Raw genomic sequence first — 26,006 nt, forward strand, 5'->3', positions numbered from 1 at the left:
GTGTATTTAATTGCAGTAAGCACACAACGCACTCAAAAGATTTTGTACATTTCTTTCTATTGTTGTTTAATCAAGAATGAAGGTTTAAAACCTGTGCTTTATTCATTTATAGTCAAGTACTCGCCAACATGCTCTGTTCATCTGAAGTCCTCTTCTCCTGTTTGTCAATGTTCTTTCTTCAATTCGGTACCCTGCCGCCATCTTGTGGTCATTAGGAGCCACCTGTTCTGTTTGTCCCTCTTACGGACCCGTAAGAAGCGTCTCCGTAGCAACAGCAGTCAGGCGTTTAGCTGGCGCAACAAGCAAGCTAAATGTGTCTTTTAAAACGGTAGCCGCTTCAGACCTCTTTTGACATTTAAATTGAAATAGCTGAAACTGGAATGGCGACCAGTAATCCGTCGGTGTTTCTTCTGTCGGTGAACGGACAGATTGAGGGAGCCAATGTGAGTTTTTTTTTTTGGTTCGTGTGTAGCTTAGCGGCTAACTAGCTAGCATAGCAACGCTTGTAGTCCGCGTTTGTCTCGCTCGTGTTCAAGTTTGAGATAAAGGATCTTCCACTTGAGTTCCTTAAATTCATATTGCTTGTTTGTTTATGTATTTTAGTTTCCGTGTTATGACAACTTATACTGCAAATACTGCTATGTTTACGGCCAAGACTGGATTCCTACCACAGTGAGTACTATGACATCAAGGTTTTCCCTCATTTATACCTTTTGTTAAGCGAGTGAACACCAATAAAGTTGGATACAATATAATGTCAAAAAAATACATATCGTTGTATGATTAGGCTACTAAAGTATAGTATATTTTTTGACTGATACTGGCGGTGTAATATATTGTGTTCTGTTTCTATCTCTGCCGCTTTGTAGGGTTTGGAGGAGGGCATCACTCAAATAACATGTAAAGGCCGTCAGGCGTCACATAAATTGATATGGAACTTCCCACTGGATATCACGTTTAAGAGTACAAACCCCTCAGGATGTGAGTATCACACACACAGTAGAAATGTTATATTCTCCACTTCATGAATGAATATAAAGAAATATATCTATTGTAATGTATATGTGCTGTTTCAAATCCAGGGCCTCAGCTTGTGCTGAGTGTGTACGGACCAGACGTGTTTGGCAACGATGTGGTCAGAGGCTATGGAGCAACGCACATCCCAATCACACCCGGACAGTCAGTACTACTATTCAATCCTTAAAATATCAGTTTTAGTCGGGTGATCTAACCGCGTCTTTCTCAATGTGCATCCAGACATGCACGGACCATTCCGATGTTTGTTCCTGAGCCCACGTGGAGACTTCAGAAGTTCACTAGGTGAGCCGATTTACCGTTACACGCTCATCGAAAAAGTAATATTAACCTCATGAATCATCAGTTCGGCCAACTCTTCACAAGCCTCCGTCTCCCCTCTAGCTGGCTAATGGGACGTCGACCCGAGTACACGGACCCTAAAGTAGTAGCCCAAGGCGAAGGGAGAGAAGGTACGTGTGGATTGTTGACAAGTTGTGCTTACATCATGTGACCTGTTACGTCATGTGTGTTACAGTGACACGGGTTTGTTCCCAAGGGTTTGTGACGGTGTGCTTCAACATCACAATGAAAGACATGAAGAAACTTGGCTATGACTCCGGACCATCAAACTCAGAATCTCACACCGCCACATCCAGCTGGTTGACAGAGAGACCGCCAAACTTGTGATCATATTTCCCATGAGTGTTCACTGCAATGCCAGAAAAGAACATGGTTGATGATGGAAGAGCACACAATGTCTTATATTTCAAATTTCATGCCACAAATGTTTTTTTTAAGTTTTATATTTTTACATAAAGTTTGATCTTGATATGACCTACTTTGCATGTTTTTTTCCGTCCACGGATGTGTTTTAGTTAGGGGTCTCTGATGTCGGCTGATATTGGCGTTGGAGAGCTCAGGTCTTACGGGTATCGGCGCACGTAAGATGACATTCCCTTCACACACTTGACTTGCTAGCTCAGTTAGCATGCCCGCGGTGTGGAATTATTTCAAAGCTTCGCCATTGGAATGTAAATATATGTAAGCGAGGGTCATAAGACGTCCGCTAAAGTTGGGCCAGATCAACACGACGAAAAAAACAGCAGCCATGAAGGTGGGGAGCACAGACAGACAAAACAGCTCGCTTCCGGCCTTCGCAATAAAACGCTGTGCGTTTGTCAACTAAAGGTCTCAGAAAATAGCTTCAATTCGCAATGAAAGCGCTGGTTATGAGACGTGTACGGCGACTTCCTTGAACTGGTCATGGATTTTAATGACAAAAATGTTTAAAATAAATATGCTAACTTTTCTACAACGTACTTCGCATTGCAGTGTGTCTTATTTTGACAGTAGTAGAGGTAAACCAATGTCTAGTGATATGCCATATTAGTAATTTGCGATACCACTGATCTCGATTCCAATTGGATACTGAGTAAAATTCAGGCTGGTATCGGAGATACCGATCCGATACTTGGTGCAAATTCACCAAATGTGTCTGGTAAATTTTAAAAAGTAGTGTATATCATAGCACAACGAATACATTTGTTAATTAAATAAAGTTAAATTAATAACTTCGCAATTAACGTCAGCATTTATTTTAAAGCCTGCAGTATATTGCAGTCGCAGGGTGATTTACAACGTAGCCAAGAGCTGAAAATTGTATTTTAAAAAGAAAAAGTAAAACAATACCTTTACAGCGGGGGCGGCATGGATCAGGTGGTAGAGTGGTCGTCTCTCGTCTCTCAACCTGAAGGCAGCCAGTTCGATCCTCCATCATTCCCGATCGTGTCGATTGTCCTTGGGTAAGATACTGTTTGTACCGTTTATGATCGCTCATCGTTGCAACAGATGTTTCAGACAAACATTACTTAAGCATCAAAATGTTAAATATCGCTATTTTGATTTGAGAATTGCTTTTACAGCATGACGAGCTGGTATCCGGCACATCACTGTTTTTTTTTAAAGAAAGTGACAAAGGTTACAGAGTTGAAGTGATATACATTTTATTTTGAACCAATGCAGCTACACTTGTCCTCATCCAACAGGGTGCGGCCTGCTGCGCTCCTTTCTTTGTTTAGATGCCGTTAAATTCCACGGTGACTTTTCCTACAAAAACCCATGACGCTGGAAAAATAAGGTCAACAGAAGAACGGTATGTTACAATAGTACACATGATAAATTATATTATACAGTTATAATGCCGACAGATTGAGCATGTATCCGACGAAAAGCAGCCTGCTCCCAGTACTATGAGAAAGGTAACTAGACAAGACGTGGAGAAAGGAAAAAGAAGGTGGCTATTAATGCATATAAAAGACAAGACAGTCTGTAGGGTCAGTTAGTCCTCTTGATAAAAAGCATAGTAAATACATAGTGAGGAGCTCCTCGTACTCAGGCCACATTTTCACTGCCCTCGCTGTGAGCCCGTCAGAAAAAGTGGTCATTTGCAGTGTCATTCTTTAAATCCATCATCCCCCCCCCCCCCCCCATGACTTTAATATTTCCTAACTCCGGCGGCAGTGAAACCAAGGCGAGTCAGAAAGCATCACTAGTAGCAGTACAATAAACAACACTATTAGCAAATCTAACTTTGCAAAACACATCAGGCGTTATCTTTTTTTTTTTGATGTTTGCATATATTTTTGTTTTGTTTGTACGTTTTGCATTCATCCATCCTCAGGCAAGCATAAAAAAAAAAAAACACCAGCTTTCCTCTGCCTCACCCGCTTCATATACTGCTGAAGCTGCCCCTCCTTTCGCCTGAGAGAAATAAAGGTCTGCAATTAAATGAAACATGAAGGGTCCTAGCACAGCAAATCAGACTAGGAGGGGGGCGCCAACACACCAAAAAAGGACACAAAACACTTTAAACAGTTAAAACATTGGCAGTGATAGACAAGTGAAGAGACAGATCATCTCTTACTACAGACGCTCGGCTTTTCTACAAACTGCAAGTAATCCCCAACAGTAACACTTTCACACAAACTTAAAAAATAGCTCGGAACTACATAGAGAAAAAGTAACAATGGGAGTGTGCCTCGGCTAACAGAAACAAAACGGATGACCAGTGAAGATCCTCGGAGATGGCAATCGCTATGACTTTGGTAACAGTTGTGCTTCTAAGAGTAGAGCTGATCCGTTGGGTGAAACGCTCGACTAAAAGAGAATGCAGCTAGTGCACGCCTCGATAGTGTAGAAACACCGTGCCTCTTCACAGGAACATTTTGTTTCTTGGTTCTGCTGCAGGATTCTCCACGCTATCAGAAGACCAGCACAAGTGTGTGTTTATGTGTGTGTGTGTGTGCACCAGTCACTGGGGATGGTTAAGTCACAGTAAATCCACTCTTCACGTTGCCGAGTGGCTGACTGTGCAGCTTGTCACCCGCTGCGGAGCCAAGCTACACACAAATTTGAGTGCACGTGGAAGCTGATCATCTCTCATGCACACACACCCTCTTCCCTTTGACCCTAGAAACAAATCAAAACAACAATGCCTCAACACTGCTGAATACTGACGCTATCACAGTTCATCTATTTATGTCAACACACACACGGGGTGGAGCGGCGTAAGGTTACACGTCAACATGGAGCAAGTCATGTCAACGACGTCAGATGAGATGGGAGCGTGTACTGTACACGGCAAGTCAAAAGCGTGAGTTGTCTCGTTCTTTTTGCGGCTAGCCCCCCCCTTCCCTAAGCTAAGGTGTAATGGTGAGCCCAAACAGTCGCCAAAATAAATTGTTAAAAAACAAAAAATGTGCAAAATCCCTGCTTAGTAACACGCACTCATCCACACAGAGTATAAACACATCGGAGTGTCTCTATCATTCTAACTCCAGTAATGACGGAAAAGCCCACTGGAAGATACACAGTGTAAAAGCACTAGTTTGTGCAACCACATATATACTCTCTCACACACACACACACACACACACATCAGCTGACAGGGCTTATAAAAGATTAGCTCTGGTGACGAGATAAGATCCTGGCGTTAGTATAGTCAGGTTTCTGTCACTCCGCAGAAGAAAGGAGCAGTCCTACAGGAAGGGAGGCGGGTGACAGACAAGTCGACCTGCCTCTGTGGGAGGGGGAAACAAACTGTAAACACCCCTGCTACTCTACAGTCAGATGCCAACTGGACAGCGGTCTACATCAGTGTCAGATGGAAATGAAACACACAGGACTAGGCAGCTCGTAGCATTGAGAGAGAAAAGAGGAAGAGTGTGGTGATGTTAGAAAGATGTCACATATTGTCTACGACCTTGCTGGAAGTTGGTTATAAAAGGGCTAAATGGGACGAGACATCTCCTTGTTCAAGAAGGGGTGTGAAGAAGGTGGTGTGGGGGTAAGATGTTCCCCCCCAGTCATCCCTTCACAAAAGGAATGGGTTGGTGGCTCCGGTGGGCTGCGCTCCAGCCTGGGGCGGCATGCTTATCAGGGGTTGGGGCATGGACATGGAAGCAGGAATTCCTGCGCTTGTACCCATGCCACCCATAGCGCCGACCACCATTCCGGGCATCGGGTGGCCCACAGGGGCCATGCCTGCCAAAGGGACCATGGTGATGGGTTGGGTGGGTAAAGAGGACATGGCCATAGAATCTCCTATGCCGGCGCCGAAACCCGAAGGCATGGGGCTGACTCGCATCTGGTTGAGGGTCGGGGGAGCGGGCTGGCTCACTTGGAAGGGATTGGCATGGGCGGACGAAGCTGGAGCGGCGCCACCTGGATAAACACAGACATACAAGAACATGAGTTCCGACACCTGAGATGTGGAGGAGTCATTTTATTATTGAGCACTCTGATATTCGTATCAAAACGTTGAGACTGAGTAACCGCTGTGTTTAGGCACAGTATTCATTTCAGCTGTACAGATCAGGAAAGGAGAGTCAAATATGCAACCGCAAAGGTGAGTACTGTTTTTAGTCCGACTGTCGAAAATAACACGTTAACTAAATGAATTAGGTTAAAATTGTTCATGTAATTAACGCCTGCACGTCATGGCAAGCCACACCTCTGTGTTCTGCCTGTCTCCTTTCTTTGTGTCGGAGCAGGGACCAACAAGCGTTGTTCTCTCCGTGCTGGCCAGGGGCTGTTCACATGATGATGCCTTCAAGGTGCATAACTTTTAGTGTGGAAGTACAATTTGTTTTCAATACACTCAAAACGTGAATTCAACTTAAATGATGTGGCGTCTATGAAAGCAACCCCTCGCTGCTCAGAACAACACGGTAAATAACACAGATAATTCAAACCTGCAATAAAAGCCTGTTGTTCCGGCTGGTGCTTGTGTGTCTCACCAAACACTACAGTAACATTACTGGCACCTAGTGACCAGTGTAGGACACTACATATCATCGCCACATTTTTGAATGTGTCTTCTGAATGCCTTACCTGTATATTGGTATTTTAAGTCATTTAGCCATTTTTATGCTTGAAAATGCTTAATTTAAAAAATGAGACTGAGTAACCGCTGTGTTTAGGCACAGTATTCATTTCAGCTGTACAGATCAGGAAAGGAGAGTCAAGCATGCATACTTCTTGATTAATAATAAGCCCTATGCAAGCATGAAACTGCATGATTTATTCATTCATATATCTTTGAAATTCAGAGTGCCAAGTGGCAAGGCATTACTGCATTAGTAAACAGGTATTTTTTTTCATCCTCTTCCTACCTGTTGAAGCCAAGAATGGGTTGAATGCTGGCGCGGGTTGGGTTGGTTTGGTCACCAAAGAATCCAAATTGACCAGGGCAGCATTGGGTCCTAAGAAGGACTCTGGAGTCTTCCTGGTTGCATTTGTGGTGGTAGAAATAGAAGTGGGAAGGGGGTCAAAGATGTCCAGGCTGCTGCTGCTAGCAAGACTGGCTTGGGAAGGAATAGAAGATGCTATACCACCATCACCTAGGAAAGACAAGTTGTAGTTAGAGTATTTTGCTGATAGCGATCGCATGACACTTTTTAAATGAAGCATGTCAGCTTGTCTATATGTGTCCAGTGCGTCCATCTGCACTGTGAAATAAAGACGCGGCAGTAAATTCATCAGAAGATGCTATTACGGGAGGACATCAGAGGCAGACAGCCTTTTTTTGCAGCAGCAGCAGCAGTGAACAAACCCAGCAAGCCATCTGCTACGAATGCACGTGACAATGTCATCAGGACAAACTCACCTCAGAATAGAAACTCACATATGAGAGACAAAAGGGTAATAATTGCACAGGCCTAATGAGCACAGACTCCCCAAGGAATTTGTCAAATACTGGGCAAAGTCACTTCAAAAGCCTACTGCTTTAACAGGCCCCCACTATATTCCCCACACAGGCTTTTCTTTGTGGGAGAAAGCTTGTGTTTACAGTATGTTGTGTTCCTTGATTGTATCAGATAGGTCTGCAAAGAGTGCAACGCGTGCCACCCTGCCCAAAGAGCCACCCACAAGAAAACACAAAGACCTGTGCCAAACGCTTTTTTTTTGGAACCTTCCCACAGACCTAAATTGGAAACATTTGAGTTGGTTATTTGTTTTAATTTAAAAGGAGGTTACAAAAAAATGGGATGGCTTAGGTCCAGTGACTCACACCCAAGTGATACAAGACCAGACCAGAGTAATCAGATGATTTGTCATGGGGGAAAAAAACATGTTGCCATGTCTTATTGCTCTAGTCTGTTGATATATATACTGTATATATACAGTACGTTTATACAGTATATATATATATATATATATATATATATATATATATATATATATATATATATATATATACACACACACACATACACACAAAGACAAGACGCATGTCTGTGCCCTGCAGAAAATTCACACATCTGAGGACACAGAGGAAGAACACCACAGACTCTGTGTCAATAGAGAGACGAGGACAGGGTGAGTACCAGCAGGGACAGAGGAGGAGGAGCGCAGGCTGTCAAACTCTGAGAAGTCCTCTTTGGACGTACCATTGGATTCACTGAACAGGTCAAAGCTACCTGGAGGGGGACAACATACAGTATACACATAAAGCAAACACGCACACATGGGCAGATGATAACAGACAAAACACATATGAATGTGTATGGATATCCTTGTAGATTACATGAGACATGCATACAAAAAGGTAAGTGGCACAGCCAGGACAATGTTACATAATTCCCCCATCTTCAAAAATCATCTCATCTCATCTCATTCATATTAGAGGTAGCGCTTCCATGATTGTTACCTGTGTTGGAAGCCTTGGGGCGAGTGCCTGCTGATCCCCAGGGATCAGATGCAGGAGTGGAGTTCGATGCCCAGGGATCACTGCTCTTCATGGGTGGAACAGAGGTAGGAGCCCCCCAAGGGTCCACTGAGGCTGCCGCCTTAGGAGTAGAACCTTGGGAGGAAAAACGGCTTCAGCGAGTGGCCAAACAGGGATGGGGCGGCACACCCAGAGTAACAACCATTCTGTTTCTATTACATAGTAGTCTCATAAGTTCACACTGTAACAGCGATTTGCACAATAAGTGGATCGCAACAAACTGAAAATCAGCACCCACTGAGATTCTTCCTGTTGATGTTAACTGATTGATATGGGTTACACAGAGGTCTCAGGCGAATACGTTCCAGTGCACAGCAATTCCCATCCAGCTGTTTGTTTTTTCAGAGAAATAGGCACTTATTCTCCCCTCCCTCCCAAAATGAAGAAGGTTCCACAGGGTGAATTTGTGAAGTGGAAAACCTCCACCTCTGTTCTGTGCTGAATGTCACTGGGCCTGAAGAACAGCATTCCAACTTGACAAAGAATTACAGTTGTACGAGCTACAGGTAGCGGTGGTGTATATTCTCACACTGAGAAAACACTACGGCTTATTCCTCCCCATAACAGAAGCAAGCTTGTCGACATCATGTCAGCGAACATGAATGTGTGAATACCATAAGGCTTCCAGGGGTCCCCTTTAGCTGTAGCTCCTGCGCCCCACGGGTCAGCAGTAGCACCTGGCTCGGGGACATCCATCAAATCCATCAGAGAGGACTGTGGCTAAAAAAAACAAGCGGAAATATTAATTTCAAAAATAGCTATAGTACAAAAGTACAGAGAAGAGACAACTAATTCTCAACTGCAAACTTAATATGAAACCGCTAAAGCATATTGGAAGTTATCATGTCATATTAAAAAAATGATGCAGTCATGCAAGCCCGCCTCTGCACAGTCAAGCACTTGTGTCAGCCACTTACTCAGGCAAAAAAAAACGGTGAGCTAACTAGGCAGTCTTGAGCTAGATTATACTGTATATTCATTGTTGCTATAGGGGGACGAAGACGAGCTCAGTTCAGGCAGAATAAGTGAGAGGGGATGAGATTAAGATAATGGGAGAGCTGAGTCACTATTGTCCATGCTCTGAGGGTTACTTACCTCTTTTTTCTTTCTAGTCAGTTTGCCCGAGCCTGGACCTTCTTTCTTACTCTCCTCCAAGGCCATCTGTAGTCTTAAATCATCTCCCCTGCGTATGCGCTCCTCCTGTAAATGGACCAAAACACCAGTGAGGACAAATTGCAGCCCCAAGCATTTATTAGAACTTACAATTAAATATTTAACTTAGGTCTGCAATTAAATATATAAAAGCAAGAAACTTGCACATAAATATAACTTGAATATGTATACCCCAGTATATTCAATAAGTACTTTTTTCATCCAGTTCAAGTAAAACGAACACATTACAAGTAATATGGAAGCTTATGTTGTGTCTCTACAAGGCTCGGGTTACGTTATACTCAGACACTGTATCAGATCTTAAACTAGACAGGCCAATCACAGCTATTCATCCATCATGAGACAGAACACAACGAGTAAAAACCACCAAGATGTATGCTCATGTTGATTCATGGACTCCCACGTCAGAACCAGTGTTTAAGTACCTGCTCTGCTGCCTCTCTGCTCATGGCCAGAGCGAGTTGCAACTGTAGCTCCTCCTCACCACTGGTCTGAGGTCTAGCTTGCTCCAGTTCTGAGCCCGCATTGGGAGATGTGGCTAATGGACAAAAAAAAAAAAAAAAGAAATCAGACAGAAAGCATCATATTTGTAGAACAGAGAAAATGCAATGCATACCTACTGTCTAACTTGTCTTAAAGTGGCTATGCAAAAGTACTTACAGTATACTACGCAAACAGATTTCTGACCTATTTTTGAGGGTACCATTTGCGAATAGGGGCTGATGACAGGTCACCTCTACAGTCGTGTTGTTTTAAATCACACACTACCGACGCATAATACTCGGAGCTCCAACTGGAATCTCAAAAATCCCTCCTGGCAACACCCACAGCGACGGGTCAGTCTTATTCCTATTGGCCAGACACAATTTCCCTTTTTCAAGTGATGACTCAGCTGTCGGACCGTCGGCCTCGGAGCCACATACTGCAGATTACTTGCATGAGGGAATGTGGGCCACACACAAAGGTTGATCGTACACTCCACGCAACACACATGATCTGTTGCAGGCTCGCGCGACACGAAGGCTCACACGTTCTGCAGCGCTGCTGTGTACAAAAAGCTTAGTGTCAGAAGGTGAAAGGAAAACAGGCCAAGGTTCATGGTTTCATTGCAAATTCTCTTGTGTTTCCGCCAGTCCCTCTGTGTGTTAGCCCATTTCCTGACAGCGTATCTTTTTAACTGTCTTGGTTTTATTCATCCCAAACTGAATGGCAGCGACACCAGAATAAAAAAAAAAAAAAAAGCAATCATCATCATGGAACCATATCATGTCACTGCTGAGCATCTTTACTCATGCAAGTTAAACTTAGTTCAGTAAGTACTAGGGTTGGTACCGTGTACCGTTTGGTCTACCCTGCACGGGACAACCCGCCCTGATAGACCATGGTTTTGTTGATACTGTGTCAACTCCCGCTACAGCTAATAAGTGCAGGAGTCTGTCTGAGTTGGAAAGTAAGGAGTTAAATAACTGGTGCGCTCGACTACAACAGACACTTTGGTAATAAATACTGTAACATATGGGGGAGTGCACTGTACACTTTAATGGTACTCACAGCCATGGTAGGAGGCAGGCGAGCCCTCTGACCTGCCGTACTCTTCGCTGTATGAAGTGGAGAGGTTGGGCTGGGAAGAGCCTCGACCAAAGCCCATCTGACTACTCCCAGTGGACACCTGGGCCATGCGCTCTTTCGTCTTCAAAGCCTGAGACCTTAAAGAACAAAACACAGGCTTGAGGTGAAGGTTCGTTCGTATCTCTATAGCACGGTAAGAATACTATCAATGTTGACAAAATCGCAAATTTTTCTGTAGGAAGAGCGGAGGAAGTACTGCCGAAATGAGCACCTAGGCTACTGTCCTAGTACACCGGAGTACAGAAACAACATTCCAATTTCTTGATAGCAACATTACAAAAGAAACTAGGATGATTAAAACAGTTGTAACTCCAGTTACACTCAGTTGTAAAGTGAGTGTAATCAGACATGACGCTGCTGTCATCATTTTTACTGTATGATTTTTGTAATCTATAAGACAATTTACCAGTATAGATGAACTGCTTTTTCCAGCTAGCATGACCAGAACACTCCTTAGTTATTGCAAATGTTTAGTTTTTCCTTTTCCATCTCCTTGTGTTGTGGCTGTGACTGTGTGCGGTGATGTTCGCATCATTTGATGGTTCGTTCCTATTGGTTGGTTTGCAGACAAGAGGCTGTAGAGGCAGCCTGAGACACTGAGATGATTCATCTAAACGTCTGACACGGCTTGATATCTTTTGCAGCCAGTCTTTGGATGCAGGACGGTTATATCACTCATCTTTTTTCCAGTTGCTCGGTGATAGTGCACACCTGGATTACTATAGTGTATCCATCTTAAGTCCAACAAAATGAGCTCCAGTCTACTGATTTCTGCTGTGACACACAGTTGAACTGCCCCCCCCCCCCCACCCCCACCCCCACCCTTAAGGATTCTATGGCAGCAAACTACAGTAAGAGGGCGTAATTGCACCACATAATTAATTTGGTTGATTGCTTCTGCAGGAATTGATTACGCCTGCACTTCTTTAGCACATATCCTATTATGCACAATAAGCATAAGATTGATGAGTACATATACTGTATTATTCCTCATCAATTATTGATGACTGATTAATTGATTTGTTCAAGTCATTAACTCTCAGACACACATCCGCTATGCTCATGTTCAAATGTGATGGATTACTATCTTACCTCTCTCCTTTGAGGCGGTCTTCATCCTTGAGAAGGACCACGAGCTGTTTGCTCTTCTCCCTCACATTGATGCCCTGGTCCTTACCATCTCTGTCAATGTACTGGAAGTCCTTCAGCGTCTGGATGGCAAAGATGTTCTCCTTGCACTGCAAGGCTACTCGCTCCGAGCCGGTCTTGATCAGGTAGTCGAGCAGGGTGAGTGCTTTGTAGACATGGCGCCAGTTCTTGCCATGGTCGTTGAGCCGTCTCCAGATCATGCTCATGATCTCGCTGAAGGCCACCACATTGTAGGTTAAGTCGGCAATTTCAGACATAAGCGAAGAGGAGGGGCCCCAGGGATCGTTGGAGGTGGCCTCTCTGACTTTCTTCTCTGCATCGGAGTAGTTGTTCACCATGTTCTTCATCTGCCGACGGATGGTGGAGCTTGGCATTGCGGCGGTTGAGTCGGGACACGCAGATGATAAACAACGGAAACTCTCACACAGGAGAGGGGCTTTCACGCCAAAAAACTCTGCGACAGGTGAAAAGTCTGTGTCCTTTCTCACAGCACGTAGGAGTTAAGCGTCTCCTCGCCTAAAAAAAAAAGTGTGTGCTGGATAAAGAGTTTATGAGGCTTCTCCACGCCAGTGCAGTGTTCCCGAGTCCTCCAGAACGACGTCTGTTAAAACCATCTCCACACACCAAGTGCTGGCAGTACTTTTGACCATGCCATTGCCTAGGATGTACAAATAAAGGTTAATGAACAAACTGACACGATTCCATCCAATTTTATCTAGATTACATGGCTCTTTGATGACTTAAACATGTGTGCGAGTTTTGGTTGAAGAGATGAGACTGGACCAAAATATTAATGTGTTCACAATGCATGACATTGCTGCCTATTGTGAGTGTAACATCTGTGAAAAAGTATCAAAAAGTCCTGTTAACGTATCTTAGAAATATATATGTCATTTGACAATCGGCTTGGGATCAATTTTATATTAAGCTTCCACACACCTCCTGGCGCAAACGGGCTGCGATGCTGTGTGTAGTTTTTGGCCGGGCAGCAAGTGTAATGCGTTTATACTGACCCATGTTTGAGTGCCTGTCTGAAACATGGCAGGAAATGTAGCATTTTAGACCTGTTGCTGTTACCAATGTGTCAAAAGGAACAGCACAGTTAGCAGCATGCTTACAATAAAGTCGGGGCAGGGACACACACGACAGACACATCATTTTAGCCAATGCACAGAAAGAAAGATCAGAACTTAAAGAACAGGATGGGTGACAGGCATGTGTTTTATAAGCTATCAAAACATAGTTTTGCTTTGCTTGCTTTCTTTCTTTTACTAAAACCTTTTTAAGTTTTCGTCAATCAAAACTATAAAGTAATGTATAGAAATGACTAAAATGTGACAAAACTTATAAGCATTTTCGTCCAAAAGACTAAAACTAAGACGGCTGCCAAAAACAACACTGATATTAATTTACAGTAATCCCTCGTTTATCACAATTAACTGGTTCCAGGCCCCACCATGATAAGTGCATTTCCACAAAGTAGGATTCGTAGTTAGCATAGAAATCCTGTTTACAACCTTCTAAATAGAGTTTTTAACATTATTAGATCCCTCTAGACATGAAATAACACCCCTATATTTACAATCGTATTACCCCATACAATAAACCTAATAAGAGTAACTATGCCATTTAAGACATCAATAAGACTTGTGCTTGTGTGTGTTGCAACAGTAGCTTGTGTTAGGGATTACTGTGCCTGATGTGAGATGCTTCCAACGTGCAAAAAAGCCTGTAGTTCCAGAGATCACGTCTGGTGCGCTTGTGTGTTTCACCCAACGTTACAGTAACATTACTGACACCTATTGACCAGTGTAATTACTACATGTCATTCACAGCCTCTTTGAATGACTCTTCTGAATGCCTTATATTTGTATTTTAGTCCATTTAGCCATTTTTATGCTTGAAAATGCTCAATTTAGGCAAAAAATGTGCTTTGACTAATAAAAGGCCGTATTCAACCACAAAATAGAATGACTTATTAATGGATTTTTGAAAAAGCATGATAGAGCGAAGCTGCAAAATTGGAAGCACAAACTGGCGAGGGATTACTTACATGAGCAACTTTATTTATAAACTGAATTTTCATGTCTGATACTGAAAGTCCGTTGTGGACTCAATTGCAAATTATGGCCTGGTGTTGACAGTGATTATTGTCCGTCACGTGTGGGTGGTTATGCTATTCTTAAGGCTGAGACTCACTAGGTGTGCCAGCAGGCCACAAAGTGGGGGCAGCACAGAACATTCAAAAGTGGGGCTGCAATAGCTCAGTCCATAAAGCTTGGGTCTTGGAAATCAAGGTTCAAGTCCTGTTGAGGACAAAAACACAATCACTCTATAACAGGTCACATTGCATGGCATACAAAAGACTTCAGAATTTGTCAAATAAATGAAACACAGGACTACCAAGAACCCATCCTACATAAATGAAATTAAGACAAACTCACACAAAAGACTGTGTGATTGTGACAGGATTTAAGTCACTCAAGTCTGCTTTTTATTGCTTCTTAACATGTGTGGTGGACCACTCAGATGACAGGACAGATAGCTAGTGAAGAGTTTAGCACTTCTGTGCTGTCTAACATTCAAGAAGGCCATACAATAAACGTGTACCAGCAAGCCCCGCAAACCACTGATGGCGCCAACAGCGTAGGTAGAGTGAGGTGCAGTTTTAGACTTGGAAAAAAACACTATTTAGATGTTGGATTCAGACGGGCTTCTGGCTTCACGATGCCATGGAGGGACAGCTGGAGAGGAAACGAGGATGAGTGAGAATGCTTTGGGAATACGAAAACAACTTGGCGCATCCCGTAAATTCACTTAATGCCAGTGAAATGTGATTCCTGTGGAGCAACACACACACACACACATACACACACACCCCAAACTTTCCCTCATCACCCTGCATCCCCATGAATACGGCTGAGACCTAATTACACATCTGCTGCAATAATCACCTATTCACTCGCTGCAGACAGGAGGAAGAGAAGAGAGTCTGTCTTGTCCATCGCAAACCCCCCGCCTCTGTCCCCTTTACACCCCGGAACAACCCCCACCACAAAACACAGCCGGACCCGTTTCCTTCAGTCCTCCTCGTGCCGAGCTCACTCCGGCCACAAGCCTGAGAAGAGCCGTGGGTTTATACGTCAATAAACGCACATCGACTCTTAGCGACCCAGTCAGACCATCACTACAATACCAAACAATAAACCAACAGCCAGTTGCAGCTAAAATAAATTGGAATTGGCCTTTTACTGTGGCCAGCCTAAGGCACACGTGCACAGAAGAAGTGCTCACAAAGACATATTTGTGAATAACACTTGAGTGGAATAGGTCTTGTGTGTACATAGGAAAACATTTAGATCTTTGAAAGGAAAGCTTGTGGAAGTCGGGAGCATTTTTTTCGAGTGTATGTTGCTTTTTAACAAGATAACTTGACACTACAGCTGCAATTTCAGCAGTTTACCACAACAAAGCTATAAAAAAAACTACAGAGATGTCCAAAGTGGTACTGGAAGACGACACACTTGGATATGGACATCAATATATAGATATAAACATGATATAGAGTCAATATGAGGAAAGGGCCATACGGAGTCATGTCGACCTCATTTTCTGATGACAGCATTTTTTAAAGGCTTTTCGGCTGCTCGTTTATACAACAACCCTGTCGACTACAGTTACTCCCAAAACTCTAAATTCACAACACAATTCTATGCCAAGTAAAATATAAAACACACACTTTTGGATATTACTGAGAGGACAAACCGTCGGTGTGCCTGCATATATTATGGGCTTTAAAAACATAAAAAGAATAAACCCTGGATTAGGCGTGGGATGGTATGATGATAACCTTGGGTACAAAAAAGAAAAATCAAGGTTTGACGGTTTCAAAGTATTATAATTACACTTCTAAAGTGTGTTATTTTCAAATATCTTTGTTGAAAAAGAGAAAAAAAGGCAAGTCAAAACAGTCATTTTTTTTACCTTATAGCATAATGAAAGTGGAACATGTGAATTTAAAATAAATGAAAAAATAATTGAAATCTTTCTAAATAAATTAAATGAAGTTCTCAATGTCATCTACTGTGGCACAACACCACATTTTTTTGTAAAAAAAAAAAAAAAAAGCAAATACATGCAATCAAGGGGCTCAAGAAGGTCACAACATAAAATATATATTTTTTTAAAAACCTAGTGAAGTTGCATTGTTATTTCTTAGTGACAGGTCACAATTTTCCACAAACTTCCGTTTCCAGGTCATGTGATTGTTGTCCATCCATCCATCCATCTTCTTCAGCTTATCCGAGGTCGGTTCACGGGGGCAGCAGCCCAGACTTCCCTCTCCCCGGCTACTTCATCCAGCTCCTCCTGGCGGATCCCGAGGTGTCCCCAGGCAAGTTGAGAGACATAGTCTCTCCAACATGTTCTGGGTCTTCCCCGAGGCCTCCTACCGGTCCGACGTGCCCTGAACACCTCTCCATGAGACTGTTGTTAGCAACTGACCATGACCCTTGACGTGAGTAATGTGTCAGCAGCGCGGCCGTACCAGCGCCGCTCAATGATAACGATGAAGCCAACGCCTGTGGTTTCAACACATCGAAGCCCAGGTCCGAATAAGAGGAATAACACAGGACGTGACAAAGTATTTCCACAGACTGGCTGCACTGACTGCACTTGGTTTTGACGGCCGTGGTTTAGTGGTTTTGAATTGTCACATTTTCATACCGTGATATACTTTGAAACCGGTAACCGGCCCATGTCTACCACGGAACGTTCTCATGCAAACAGGCCCACAATCGCATTATTGTAGACATGTATTCAATCTTTATATGTAACTTTTCAAATCAGTGTAGAAAATCGTCTGTTTCCTTCTTGAATTTGGACTGATTTCCTATACAAGATGGTAACGAATAAGAACACACAATTTCTGGCAGGGGGGGCAGTTTGTTATGCCGTATTTTTTTGAAAGATATCGATGTTCTGGACAGAACGTATAGAACATATTCGCAGAATGCTCTGCAACGTGTAAACGTGTAATAGTAATACAATAGTGTCTTCTAGAATAAGCTTAATACTAGCGTGTAGTGCTGTGCATGGACAGTTGTGGTCAGAAGTTTGCATGCACTCATAATGGGCACTGCAATCAATCATGATCACTAGATAGAAGCTACAGGGCTTGGCCTTGTCAAGTAAAAAAGACATTCTGGAACTTCAGCACCCCTGACCACCACAACACATTTAGGTGAATGTATGTTTCCATTTGAGCCAGTACGTAAAATTCTGACCATGTGTAAATGTTTTATGTTTTGCTTTGCGAGGAATGTTTATTTCTGCCAGGCTAGAGTGACTTGCCTAAACAAACTAAGTGAAACGTAAAGTCACATGCCCGTGAGCGCATGCAATAAGGAATTTCCATCCATTTTCTATGCCACTTGTCCTCACTGGGGTCGTGGGGGTATGCTGGGGCCTATCCCAGCTGATTTTGGCTAGGAAGAGGGGTACACCCTGGACTGGTCGCCAGCCAATCGCAGGGCACATATAGACAAACCATTCACACTCACTTCATACCTATGGACATTTTCGAGTCTCCCAATTAATCTAACATGCATGTAAGAGAGGTAGTTTCTAAGTTTTTTCCCGCAACTTCTGCCAGTATTTCAGGTCGCGGGATAGTGTTTGTGATGACATTCCGCCACGATTGAGTGGTCCGCTGCGGAAATAATTCCCCGCACAAATGCTCCTTCTCCTCACGATGCCAGCATTTCATTCACATTATGTCAATTTCCTCGGGATTCCGCGTTCAACAGTAGATTCCGTTTTCACTGTCAAATTCCACGATTGTGTTAATGCAGAAATCAAAAGGCCCTGCAAAGAACACTAGTCAGAAACAATACTGTAGGAATGACAATGTCGTGAGGGCTGGGCATAATTGTAGCAGGGTTCAAGGTGCTCAATTAAGCGCTCTTTTCTGTGCCACCACGGGAAACTTCTGCATGGCAAGGTTAGCACTCAGCTGCAACACCGTATTCGGACTTGAGCGAGATATACTGCCACACGGCCGTCATCGCTCCCACTCCTTGCCAAATACTAGGGGTGTCACAAGATCTCGCAAGATTAAATCAGGATTTTTTACTGTCCCAGGCCTAGTCTCATGGGCACTAGGCCTGGGACAGTAATACATTAAAAAATAATAACTATAAATAATACATTTTGCCAGCCTCCTTATATTGTCATATCCATGCGTGTCTGTTTCCCTCTGTGCATTGGTTTAAGCATCTTGGCGCGTTTGTTCCATATAACAATGGCATGAACGGAGAAGCCCTTTTGTCAGTCATATAGTCTGCGGGGTCGGTAGCAAAAACACACAGTGCAGCCTTGAGAGGAGCAATGCAAGGTAACATATTAGAAATTTTATTAGTAGATTGCAATATATAGTCTTTCCCATTGTACCCTTCTAAAATGTTAAAATCTCGTCTCATACACCCAATCGCGTGTATCGTCTCGTCTCATGGCACCCCTACTGAAAACAAGTCTACCTTGACGTAGAGCCACAGGGAAAGCTGATAGGGAGCTAGAGGGCTTGCGCAACCATCGTCTGCTCTTCTCCGATTGAACCTGACAGAGAATATTTGTCTTTGCTGGGAGTAGGAAGCTGACACACACGTACACCAACAGCAGTTCCTTGAGCAACAATGTCTGGTAATATTCATTGACGGTGGCCTAGCGGTTAGCATGTTGGCCACACAGTCAGGAGATAGGGCCCTGTCCGGGATGGACACCGCCTCTCGGCCAAAGTCAGCTGGGATAGGCTCCGGCATACCTGCAACCCTAGTGAGGATAAGCGGCACAGAAGATGGATGGACGGACCGCATCAGCAAAACATTAATCCTCATAAATAATTCCAACATAACATGTTTGTTGATTGTTGTAAAGATATAAAAACAGACAACCAACTCCTGATTGGTCCAGCCTGTGTCTTCCCTGTCCCCTGGTGCACAAGCCAGGCCATGCAGGTGATGACAACAATGATGATGTTTCTGCCACCTCACTCTATGACCAAATCTACAACACACTGGTATCTCTACAGGAAAATAAAAGCCCACATCTACAACACTTCGTGCTCCCGCCACACAATATTACACATTCAATGCCAACAGCCACAATATTGAGTCATATGTGTGTGCCTGCCTACAAAACGAGCCAGGACAGAGACAGCGCCCAGGAAGCGTAAATGATTAAATGGATGCAAAATAGAAGTGTCACAGGAACATAAAATGTTGTTATAGGAAACTAAAAGGATGCTATAGAAAAGTACTTAAAATTGCGCAGCACTAGAAAATAAACAGCACAAATCACAGCGTTTCCTTGGACTGTCGTGATTGCTAAGCCGCAGATGTTAGCTTTAGTTTACTATAAACACAGAAACAACCCCCCCCACCCCCCACACACACACACGCGTCAACATATTTCTATAGTAAATAAAATGAAACAAAAAGCCACAAACGCGTAAAGTTGAGCGTGGGTTCCGTCACAGACATGGTACAAATCGCCTAAATGCTAACTGGCGGTTAGCGCTAATGTTAGCGAGCAAACTTGTGATCAAACTTGCTGGACCTAACTTTATCAGTCGTGTACCCTCGCGCAACATCGCCGTGGTTCAGTATTTTATTTTGTTCTTCTCATCTCAGATAAACAACAACACTGTAGCCAGGCGACGTTTTATTCACGCCGAGTGTTGGGACACTTCGAGGAAGAAAAAAAAAAAGTTGGGACAGAAGCTAGCCATCTGGAGCGTCTTTCTCTCCTCTTGGGGGTCGCTTTAACACTGTCAAATATCGCTAACTGGGGATCTAAACGTGCGGCTTGCATTGTGTTTGGTGGATTCATGACATTCCCGGCGCTTGTTCGTTCAGTTTGACCCCTAAACTGTGCTAAAATCAGCAAACTGCCCTGCCATGCTAACGCTAGATATCAATTCTTCGACTAGGAGCTAAGACGGGTGCTCGGTGGAGACATCACCACAGAAAACAGGATTAAAGGACTAGGGGAAACATCTACATCATTCTACTACGTAATGAAAGCAGATGATCACTCACCGTATATCCCGACCTGGGTTTGATTTAAATAATAGTCCAGGGCTGTAGACCCATAAATATCTTCCTCGAGTGCAGGGGGGGGAATCAAGACAGTGTAGTTATTGCGGCGTTCAAAAAGCTTGTTGCGCCCCCGCCTAGCTAAAGTGTTGCTAATGCTAATGCTAGAGGCAGGCTAAAGGTTTCCCCTCCTCCAGAACATGGCGGGCGGTTTGGGAGGGGGAGAGCCAGGGATGGGTGTGACCGAGGCGGCTTGACTCACTCACTCTCATGCACGCACGCACGCACGCGCGCGCGCACACACACACACACACACACACACGAAGCCCATCCTACCCTGTGAGCCATGTCGCTCACCCACCAATTGACGCATAACAAGAGCAACTTGCTTTAAGTGAGTGGGCTAACACTGCAATAGTATTCTTCAGAGGAACTACTTTGGATTACGTTAGGAGAGTAAGACAGTCCATTGCTAAATGATTAAAATTACAGTATATGATTGGCAAATGACATATTTCCTGGTTTGCTTTGTTTGACCTGTTTGGCTGGGGAAACCCAAGCGCATTTCCGCTTTCTCTCAACACCAGGGTACATCCTGCGCTGGTTCCGATGTCGAAATAAGTCTCTGTATCGGTTCGACACTAGCGTGATGAGATGGACGTTTTTATCTTCTATTTCCATTTTCACAAATATGTATGTGATTTTTGTTGGAACAGGTGCCTATGAAGTGTGATAAGAAGCAGAGTTACGATGCCATCTGCTGTACCAAGTCGGAGCGACGCGCTACGCTCACAGACAGTCCCATTATAATGTGTTTATGAGCCAGGGAGATCAGGTAGCGCCAAGTCTATTTATAATAAATGAACGTATGGAAACACTGCAATCAGTCAGTGTGTGTTCCGGGCGCGTCACCGCAAGGCTGGTAAACACTGCAGGGCGGCATTCCATCCCTTTGTTTTTTTTCCACTGGCTGTGTCTGATCATGTCTCAACATCAGGCCTGCATTCGTCACACGGTTGAGACACGCAAGTAATGGTTTGCTAAAATCAGGTTCTGTGAATAGGCACGAGCTGGGTGACACCTTCATGCATAGGCCTTAAGAATGCGGATTTGCATATCTACCAGCAGGCGTCAAAACACTGAGCTGTTTTGTAGTCGCTGTTTGCATTTTGAGGGTCCCGCCGGGGCTTCTGCGAGCACACACTTGATGCTATGTTAGGATAAGCCAAAGAAAGCCGAGGCAAAGCTGATTTGGGAGCGCTTGAGTCTGGTGCTGCCTCCAACAAGAAGATATGCTGTACTCAGATTCCCTGCTGCTAATAAAACCATCATAACCAGCAAAGTTTTGAATGAAATAGTAACTGTATTATAGATTTTGGTAACACTTTACAATAAGGTACACAAAATGACAGTAGTTAATGTGGACCGAACCTAGCTAACCCCAACCCTAACCACTACTCTAGTTACTCATTAGTTCTTCCTTAGGTCCTCAGTAACTAGTCTAAATGTATGTGCCTTAGTCATTAGTTCCGCATTAGTTCCTCAGTCACTAATGTATTTTGTGTACCTTACTGAAAAGTGTGACCTAAGTTTTTATCGAGTGTGACATATGCGGCTGTTCATAGCTTAAATTGAGAATACTTTTGACATCTTCAGCTTAAAAATGTCATGCGATTCACATAAGCATTTAAAAAGTGACCACAGCATGTTTCATCCATGTATTCATAACACTGATTACACTATAGCGGGGGCCTCCAAACTGTATATATTTAAATGTTGTAAAAAGTTACACATATTATTCATATTTTATTTTACTTGTTTATTTACTGTTAAATTTTATTTCCACAATATACAACAAAAACGTAACCGGCGGCCGCGTTTTGGACACCGCTGCACAGTGGTGAACTTGAAGTGAACTCTTTCAAACATCAGCTTCTACCGGATGGAGTTCTGTAATCTTGCGTTGCCACTTTTCACCAATAGAGGTCAGGCGTGTTCTGCTTTTTATTTGAACAAGGTTGAGCGCAATGAAGCGACTGCTTCATGAAGTGCTGTGCTCGTGAACACCTGTACTGTACACCCGCGCAAACTGGTGAGCTTTAATACAATACGTGTTAATCTATCGGAGATGCATTCATTGCTAATCATTAGCACTAGCGGTGTAATGGTACATGCTGTGGCCATTCGTGCGGATGATGTGGGTTCGATTGGTGGCATGCTCCAAAACATTGGATATGTCCAAGCCCGGGAAAAAGGGCATAAAACTAAGACAAAACAAATCATGTGACTGACTCCCTGGGCAACATTCTTGGGAGTGTAGTTGCAATTTGCAGTGGTGTATACTACTAATACTGCATAGCAGGGGTGCCCATTGCGTCGATCGCGACCGTGGTGTCTCCACTATTTTATTTGTTTCTCACAATAGTACGAGTTTTAAAAAAACATGTACTGTATTTTCTTTAATATTTCAATTGTATGCTACAATATGTTTTCCTCATAATATTACAAGTTTATTCTTATAAAATTACGACTATTTGTCTTGTCAGAATACGACTTAAATCTCTTAATATTTTGACTTTATTATTGTATAATTAAAACTGTTTTTTTTTTCATTTCTACTATTGCCTTTTAAATTTTTATTTTCTAACTATTTCAACTTTTTCCGCAGCCTATTTTATATACAGTACTTACCCCTGCCTAACACAAACCATACGGACCCGTTACGTACATAGTTGCTACTTATATATGTGCGCTATGTATGAATTTAGTTGTAACAGGACTCATCGTTGCTCCAACTGACGGATGAACGACCCATCGTGGACGCTGAACATTCGGCCTGACATCCTTTAAAAATGCCTGTGAGAATACTTTGCATTGCTTTGCTCTGATCTTGAGAAATGTCCCTTCAAATATTTAAAGTGCACTTCCGTAACAACTCCCGGGGTCTTCATGCAAGAGTATATTTAGCTCTGAAAGTGAGGCATGCTGCGATTGACCATCAGCCCGCTCAACCTACTACGACCCACACATGCATGCAGTACATCTCACTTATTGACAGGATGGCAGACATACGTTGCTGGCTCTCGACTGCTATTATGAAATATTCAGGACGATTGAAGCATTTTTGTGTAGCGGTCTATCGCAAAGTAAGTTATCTCAAGGGAGCAAATTAAGGACCGTGCACCTTAAGGATCTTACATGAGCAGATACTTTAACCACACTGGCAAAGGAAAACTCAGGCATTATCTTACTGCGGTGCGCTTGTTTTTCAACCAGCTTCTCTTCCAGTTGAATCGCTTATACTGCTTTGACTTTGCGGCGCGTCTAACTGGTAGACCAGCATGGGAGCAACAAATGCCTTTTTTTTTAAATTAAACTTTATGAAGTGCCGTTCTCAGAGCATGTGTCTGCCTACAATGCACCTCGCCTGGCCATGGCAGGTGGCTATCCCCGCTCCAGAGTGTACACCAGAGGGAGCTGATGAGCTCCCTGAGCTCACCATGGCAGCCATGCTGGGAGGAAATGCACTATTGTGTGAAGATAAAATAGTTTTTTTATTTTAAACTCATATTGGTACATGTCTTGTATATTTCTTAGGTATACCTTTTGAGTATTAAGTTGCTGTGTGATGATTTTAGCCTTCTATCTAAGATGACACCGTGAGTCAGACTGTTATATTGAGTGATGACCTGCGATTTCCGATGGGTTGAGAAGCTCATATTGAGTTTTCTCATAGCTCACGATTGGCTCTTGTCAAATAAAGAGCTACCTGGTCCTCATGGACTCATGTGCTCCACAGTATGTGTATTTATGACATGGACATGTGCGGCTTATAGCCTGGTGAAGCTTATATATATGTACAAATCGTTTTTTCTCTCTAAACTTAGTGGGTGCGGCTTGAACACCAGTGCAGTCTTATACGCCAGAAATTACAGTAGCATAGTTACCCTCTTGGATCAAATCTGGACTTCCTGGACTGCTGGTTGGTCTATTGTGGGAGCACACTACTTAATTTTGTGCTGTGTGTTGCTTGCTAGCGATATGGGGAGGGCTGAATGTGTGTGAGGTTTTTTTTTTTGTTTGCTTTGTTGTTGTTTTTGCTCCTGTTTTGTTTTCTTTCCAAACTTCCTCCTTGGCATATAATCACTGCACAGTTATAAGTGAAGTCTTTGCTTTTGTGGTCTTATTCACAGCAATTTTGATTTTTAATTTTGTAATACCCATTTTATTATACTTTTATGATTTAGTATATACAGTGTTATTATTTATTATATATTTTATTATATTAGTTATACAATATTTATTTTTAATTTATGCATAATTTGTAATTATGTGTATTAGTGTTTCAAAAGATGACAAAGCTGATCTTAAAAAAAAATACATTTGCTTCATGTGGCTTAAAAGTGGGTCGCCACTTTTTCCATGATCTCCGATTTTTTTCACTTTTTTTTTTAAAAAAAAGGAATGATTATTTTTCTTAGTGTCATTTGAGCCACAATAGAAGTGCTAGAAGTGATAGAAGCTCCAGAATAAAAGGTGTTACAGTCCCATCATCCTTTGTCCCCCACATGCTATAATTGTGGAATTAAGTTGGACTTTTATGTCGTGTTTGACAATAATTCTCATTGTTGTACCTGGATAACCGGATGTTAGCAGGATATACATGTCTGGCTTTTGCATTTTTGAGGACTGAAAATATTAACCATCCACTGCCTTGTTGTTGTCAGAGCGCACGGTGCCGTTTGCATAAACTGCCCACTCGTCATGTGTTTGGACAAACAAACACGCATGATGTGCTGCCAGATTTCTTTGGCGCTACCTAGTACTTGCAAGACGAAACACCCTTCAAAGTTTTGCTTTCCACCTCAAGATGCGCAGGATGAGAGAAATGCACACACACAGGAAGTGCCTCCCACTCTCTTGCCCTGTGTGCAGCCTCTCTCTCTCTCTCTCTCTCTCTGTTACTCATGGCAGTGTGTTGCTGAGCAGCAGCCAGTTGTGGTTTTCCTCCCTCTGAGCTCTCACTCTTTCACCAGGCTCCCTATCCTCTTTCTATCTTTCAGATCATCCTTTTTAAGTTTCTCTTTTTAAATCCCCATTCATTCTGGAACATTAGTGGAAGTATTTGAGAGTGTGTGTGTGTGTGTGTGTGTGTGAGAGTGTGTAAGTGTGCACTGGGGGGTTTTCAGCATGGAAGCAGTGGCGCTATACACGTTTCGTGCCACTGAGGGTGACGAACTCAGTTTCAACAAAGGAGATTTACTCAAGGTAAGGCACACAAAAAAACATTCACTTTTTATGCGTTTGCATACAACCTGATTAGGTTGTTGAATAGGGCATAAATGTGGCATTTCTGTTTTGAAATTGTGCTTTTTGTTGTACTCATTCTTGTAAAAGAGGACGAATCTAAGTGCATTTCCCGCACAGCTGGGGATTATTGTGGCAGAAAATTGCTCCTCAAAGTCATGAGCTGTAAACATCACAATGCCGAGCGCTTCTTTCTAGACTTGGAACATGTTGCCAGCTGTTCAGGGCTCACACAATTGGAATGGACCAGAGCAGATCAAGCCGCTAGATTTCAAATCAGCAGGAAAGCGGGCACAGGGCAACCAATCAAGATGACACATCGTGTGTATTAGTGTCAGTAAACCACTCAC

The 26,006-nt window shown here is 43.1% G+C and overlaps 3 protein-coding genes across 7 annotated transcripts in view; 2 read left to right on the forward strand and 1 right to left on the reverse strand.

The window, feature by feature from the left end:
• The first annotated feature begins 260 nt into the window (after positions 1 to 260).
• b9d1 (B9 protein domain 1) lies at positions 261 to 1,851 on the forward strand. Its single transcript, XM_054760026.1, has 7 exons — positions 261 to 443; positions 604 to 672; positions 870 to 981; positions 1,083 to 1,179; positions 1,258 to 1,320; positions 1,420 to 1,487; positions 1,553 to 1,851. The coding sequence occupies exons 1-7, from the start codon at positions 381 to 383 to the stop codon at positions 1,702 to 1,704; spliced, it is 624 nt and encodes a 207-aa protein (XP_054616001.1). The 5' UTR covers positions 261 to 380; the 3' UTR covers positions 1,705 to 1,851.
• A 1,152-nt stretch (positions 1,852 to 3,003) lies between these two features.
• On the reverse strand, positions 3,004 to 20,591 carry epn2 (epsin 2). 4 transcript variants are annotated; one of them, XM_054760023.1, is made up of 11 exons: positions 20,353 to 20,591; positions 14,456 to 14,562; positions 12,200 to 12,914; positions 11,030 to 11,184; positions 9,904 to 10,016; positions 9,401 to 9,505; positions 8,920 to 9,025; positions 8,228 to 8,380; positions 7,905 to 7,997; positions 6,690 to 6,917; positions 3,004 to 5,739 (listed from the first exon to the last, which is right to left on the reverse strand). In XM_054760023.1, the coding sequence occupies exons 3-11, from the start codon at positions 12,628 to 12,630 to the stop codon at positions 5,390 to 5,392; spliced, it is 1,734 nt and encodes a 577-aa protein (XP_054615998.1). In that variant the 5' UTR covers positions 12,631 to 12,914; positions 14,456 to 14,562; positions 20,353 to 20,591; the 3' UTR covers positions 3,004 to 5,389. The 4 variants fall into 4 exon arrangements, with proteins under 4 accessions (XP_054615998.1, XP_054615999.1, XP_054615997.1 ...); XM_054760024.1 differs by lacking the exon at positions 14,456 to 14,562 and having other exon boundaries at positions 7,968 to 7,997; XM_054760022.1 differs by lacking the exon at positions 14,456 to 14,562.
• Positions 20,592 to 25,329: 4,738 nt separating this feature from the next.
• grapa (GRB2 related adaptor protein a) overlaps positions 25,330 to 26,006 on the forward strand; it is a 33,657-nt gene continuing 32,980 nt past the window's right edge. For both annotated transcript variants that reach the window (XM_054759956.1, XM_054759958.1), the window contains exon 1: positions 25,330 to 25,617. In XM_054759956.1, the coding sequence (XP_054615931.1) occupies positions 25,540 to 25,617 (78 nt within the window). In that variant the 5' untranslated portion in view covers positions 25,330 to 25,539. The remainder of the gene's footprint in view (positions 25,618 to 26,006) is intronic.

Source organism: Dunckerocampus dactyliophorus, chromosome 18 (genome assembly GCF_027744805.1).
Source record: "Dunckerocampus dactyliophorus isolate RoL2022-P2 chromosome 18, RoL_Ddac_1.1, whole genome shotgun sequence".
NCBI classification, from domain to species: domain Eukaryota; kingdom Metazoa; phylum Chordata; class Actinopteri; order Syngnathiformes; family Syngnathidae; genus Dunckerocampus; species Dunckerocampus dactyliophorus.

Excerpts from the sequence above, each read along its gene's own strand:
- epn2 (XM_054760022.1), bottom strand. The coding sequence starts at position 12,630 with ATGCCAAGCTCCACCATCCGTCGGCAGATGAAGAACATGGTGAACAAC. Across the intron at positions 10,017-11,029 it reads GCCTGCCTCCTACCATGGCT|CCACATCTCCCAATGCGGGC; the intron begins GTGAGTACCATT and ends TTTGTCCATTAG. Across the intron at positions 5,740-6,689 it reads CCCATTCTTGGCTTCAACAG|GTGGCGCCGCTCCAGCTTCG; the intron begins GTAGGAAGAGGA and ends GTGTTTATCCAG.
- b9d1 (XM_054760026.1), top strand. The coding sequence starts at position 381 with ATGGCGACCAGTAATCCGTCGGTGTTTCTTCTGTCGGTGAACGGACAG. Across the intron at positions 982-1,082 it reads GAGTACAAACCCCTCAGGAT|GGCCTCAGCTTGTGCTGAGT; the intron begins GTGAGTATCACA and ends TTTCAAATCCAG. Across the intron at positions 1,321-1,419 it reads AGACTTCAGAAGTTCACTAG|CTGGCTAATGGGACGTCGAC; the intron begins GTGAGCCGATTT and ends TCTCCCCTCTAG.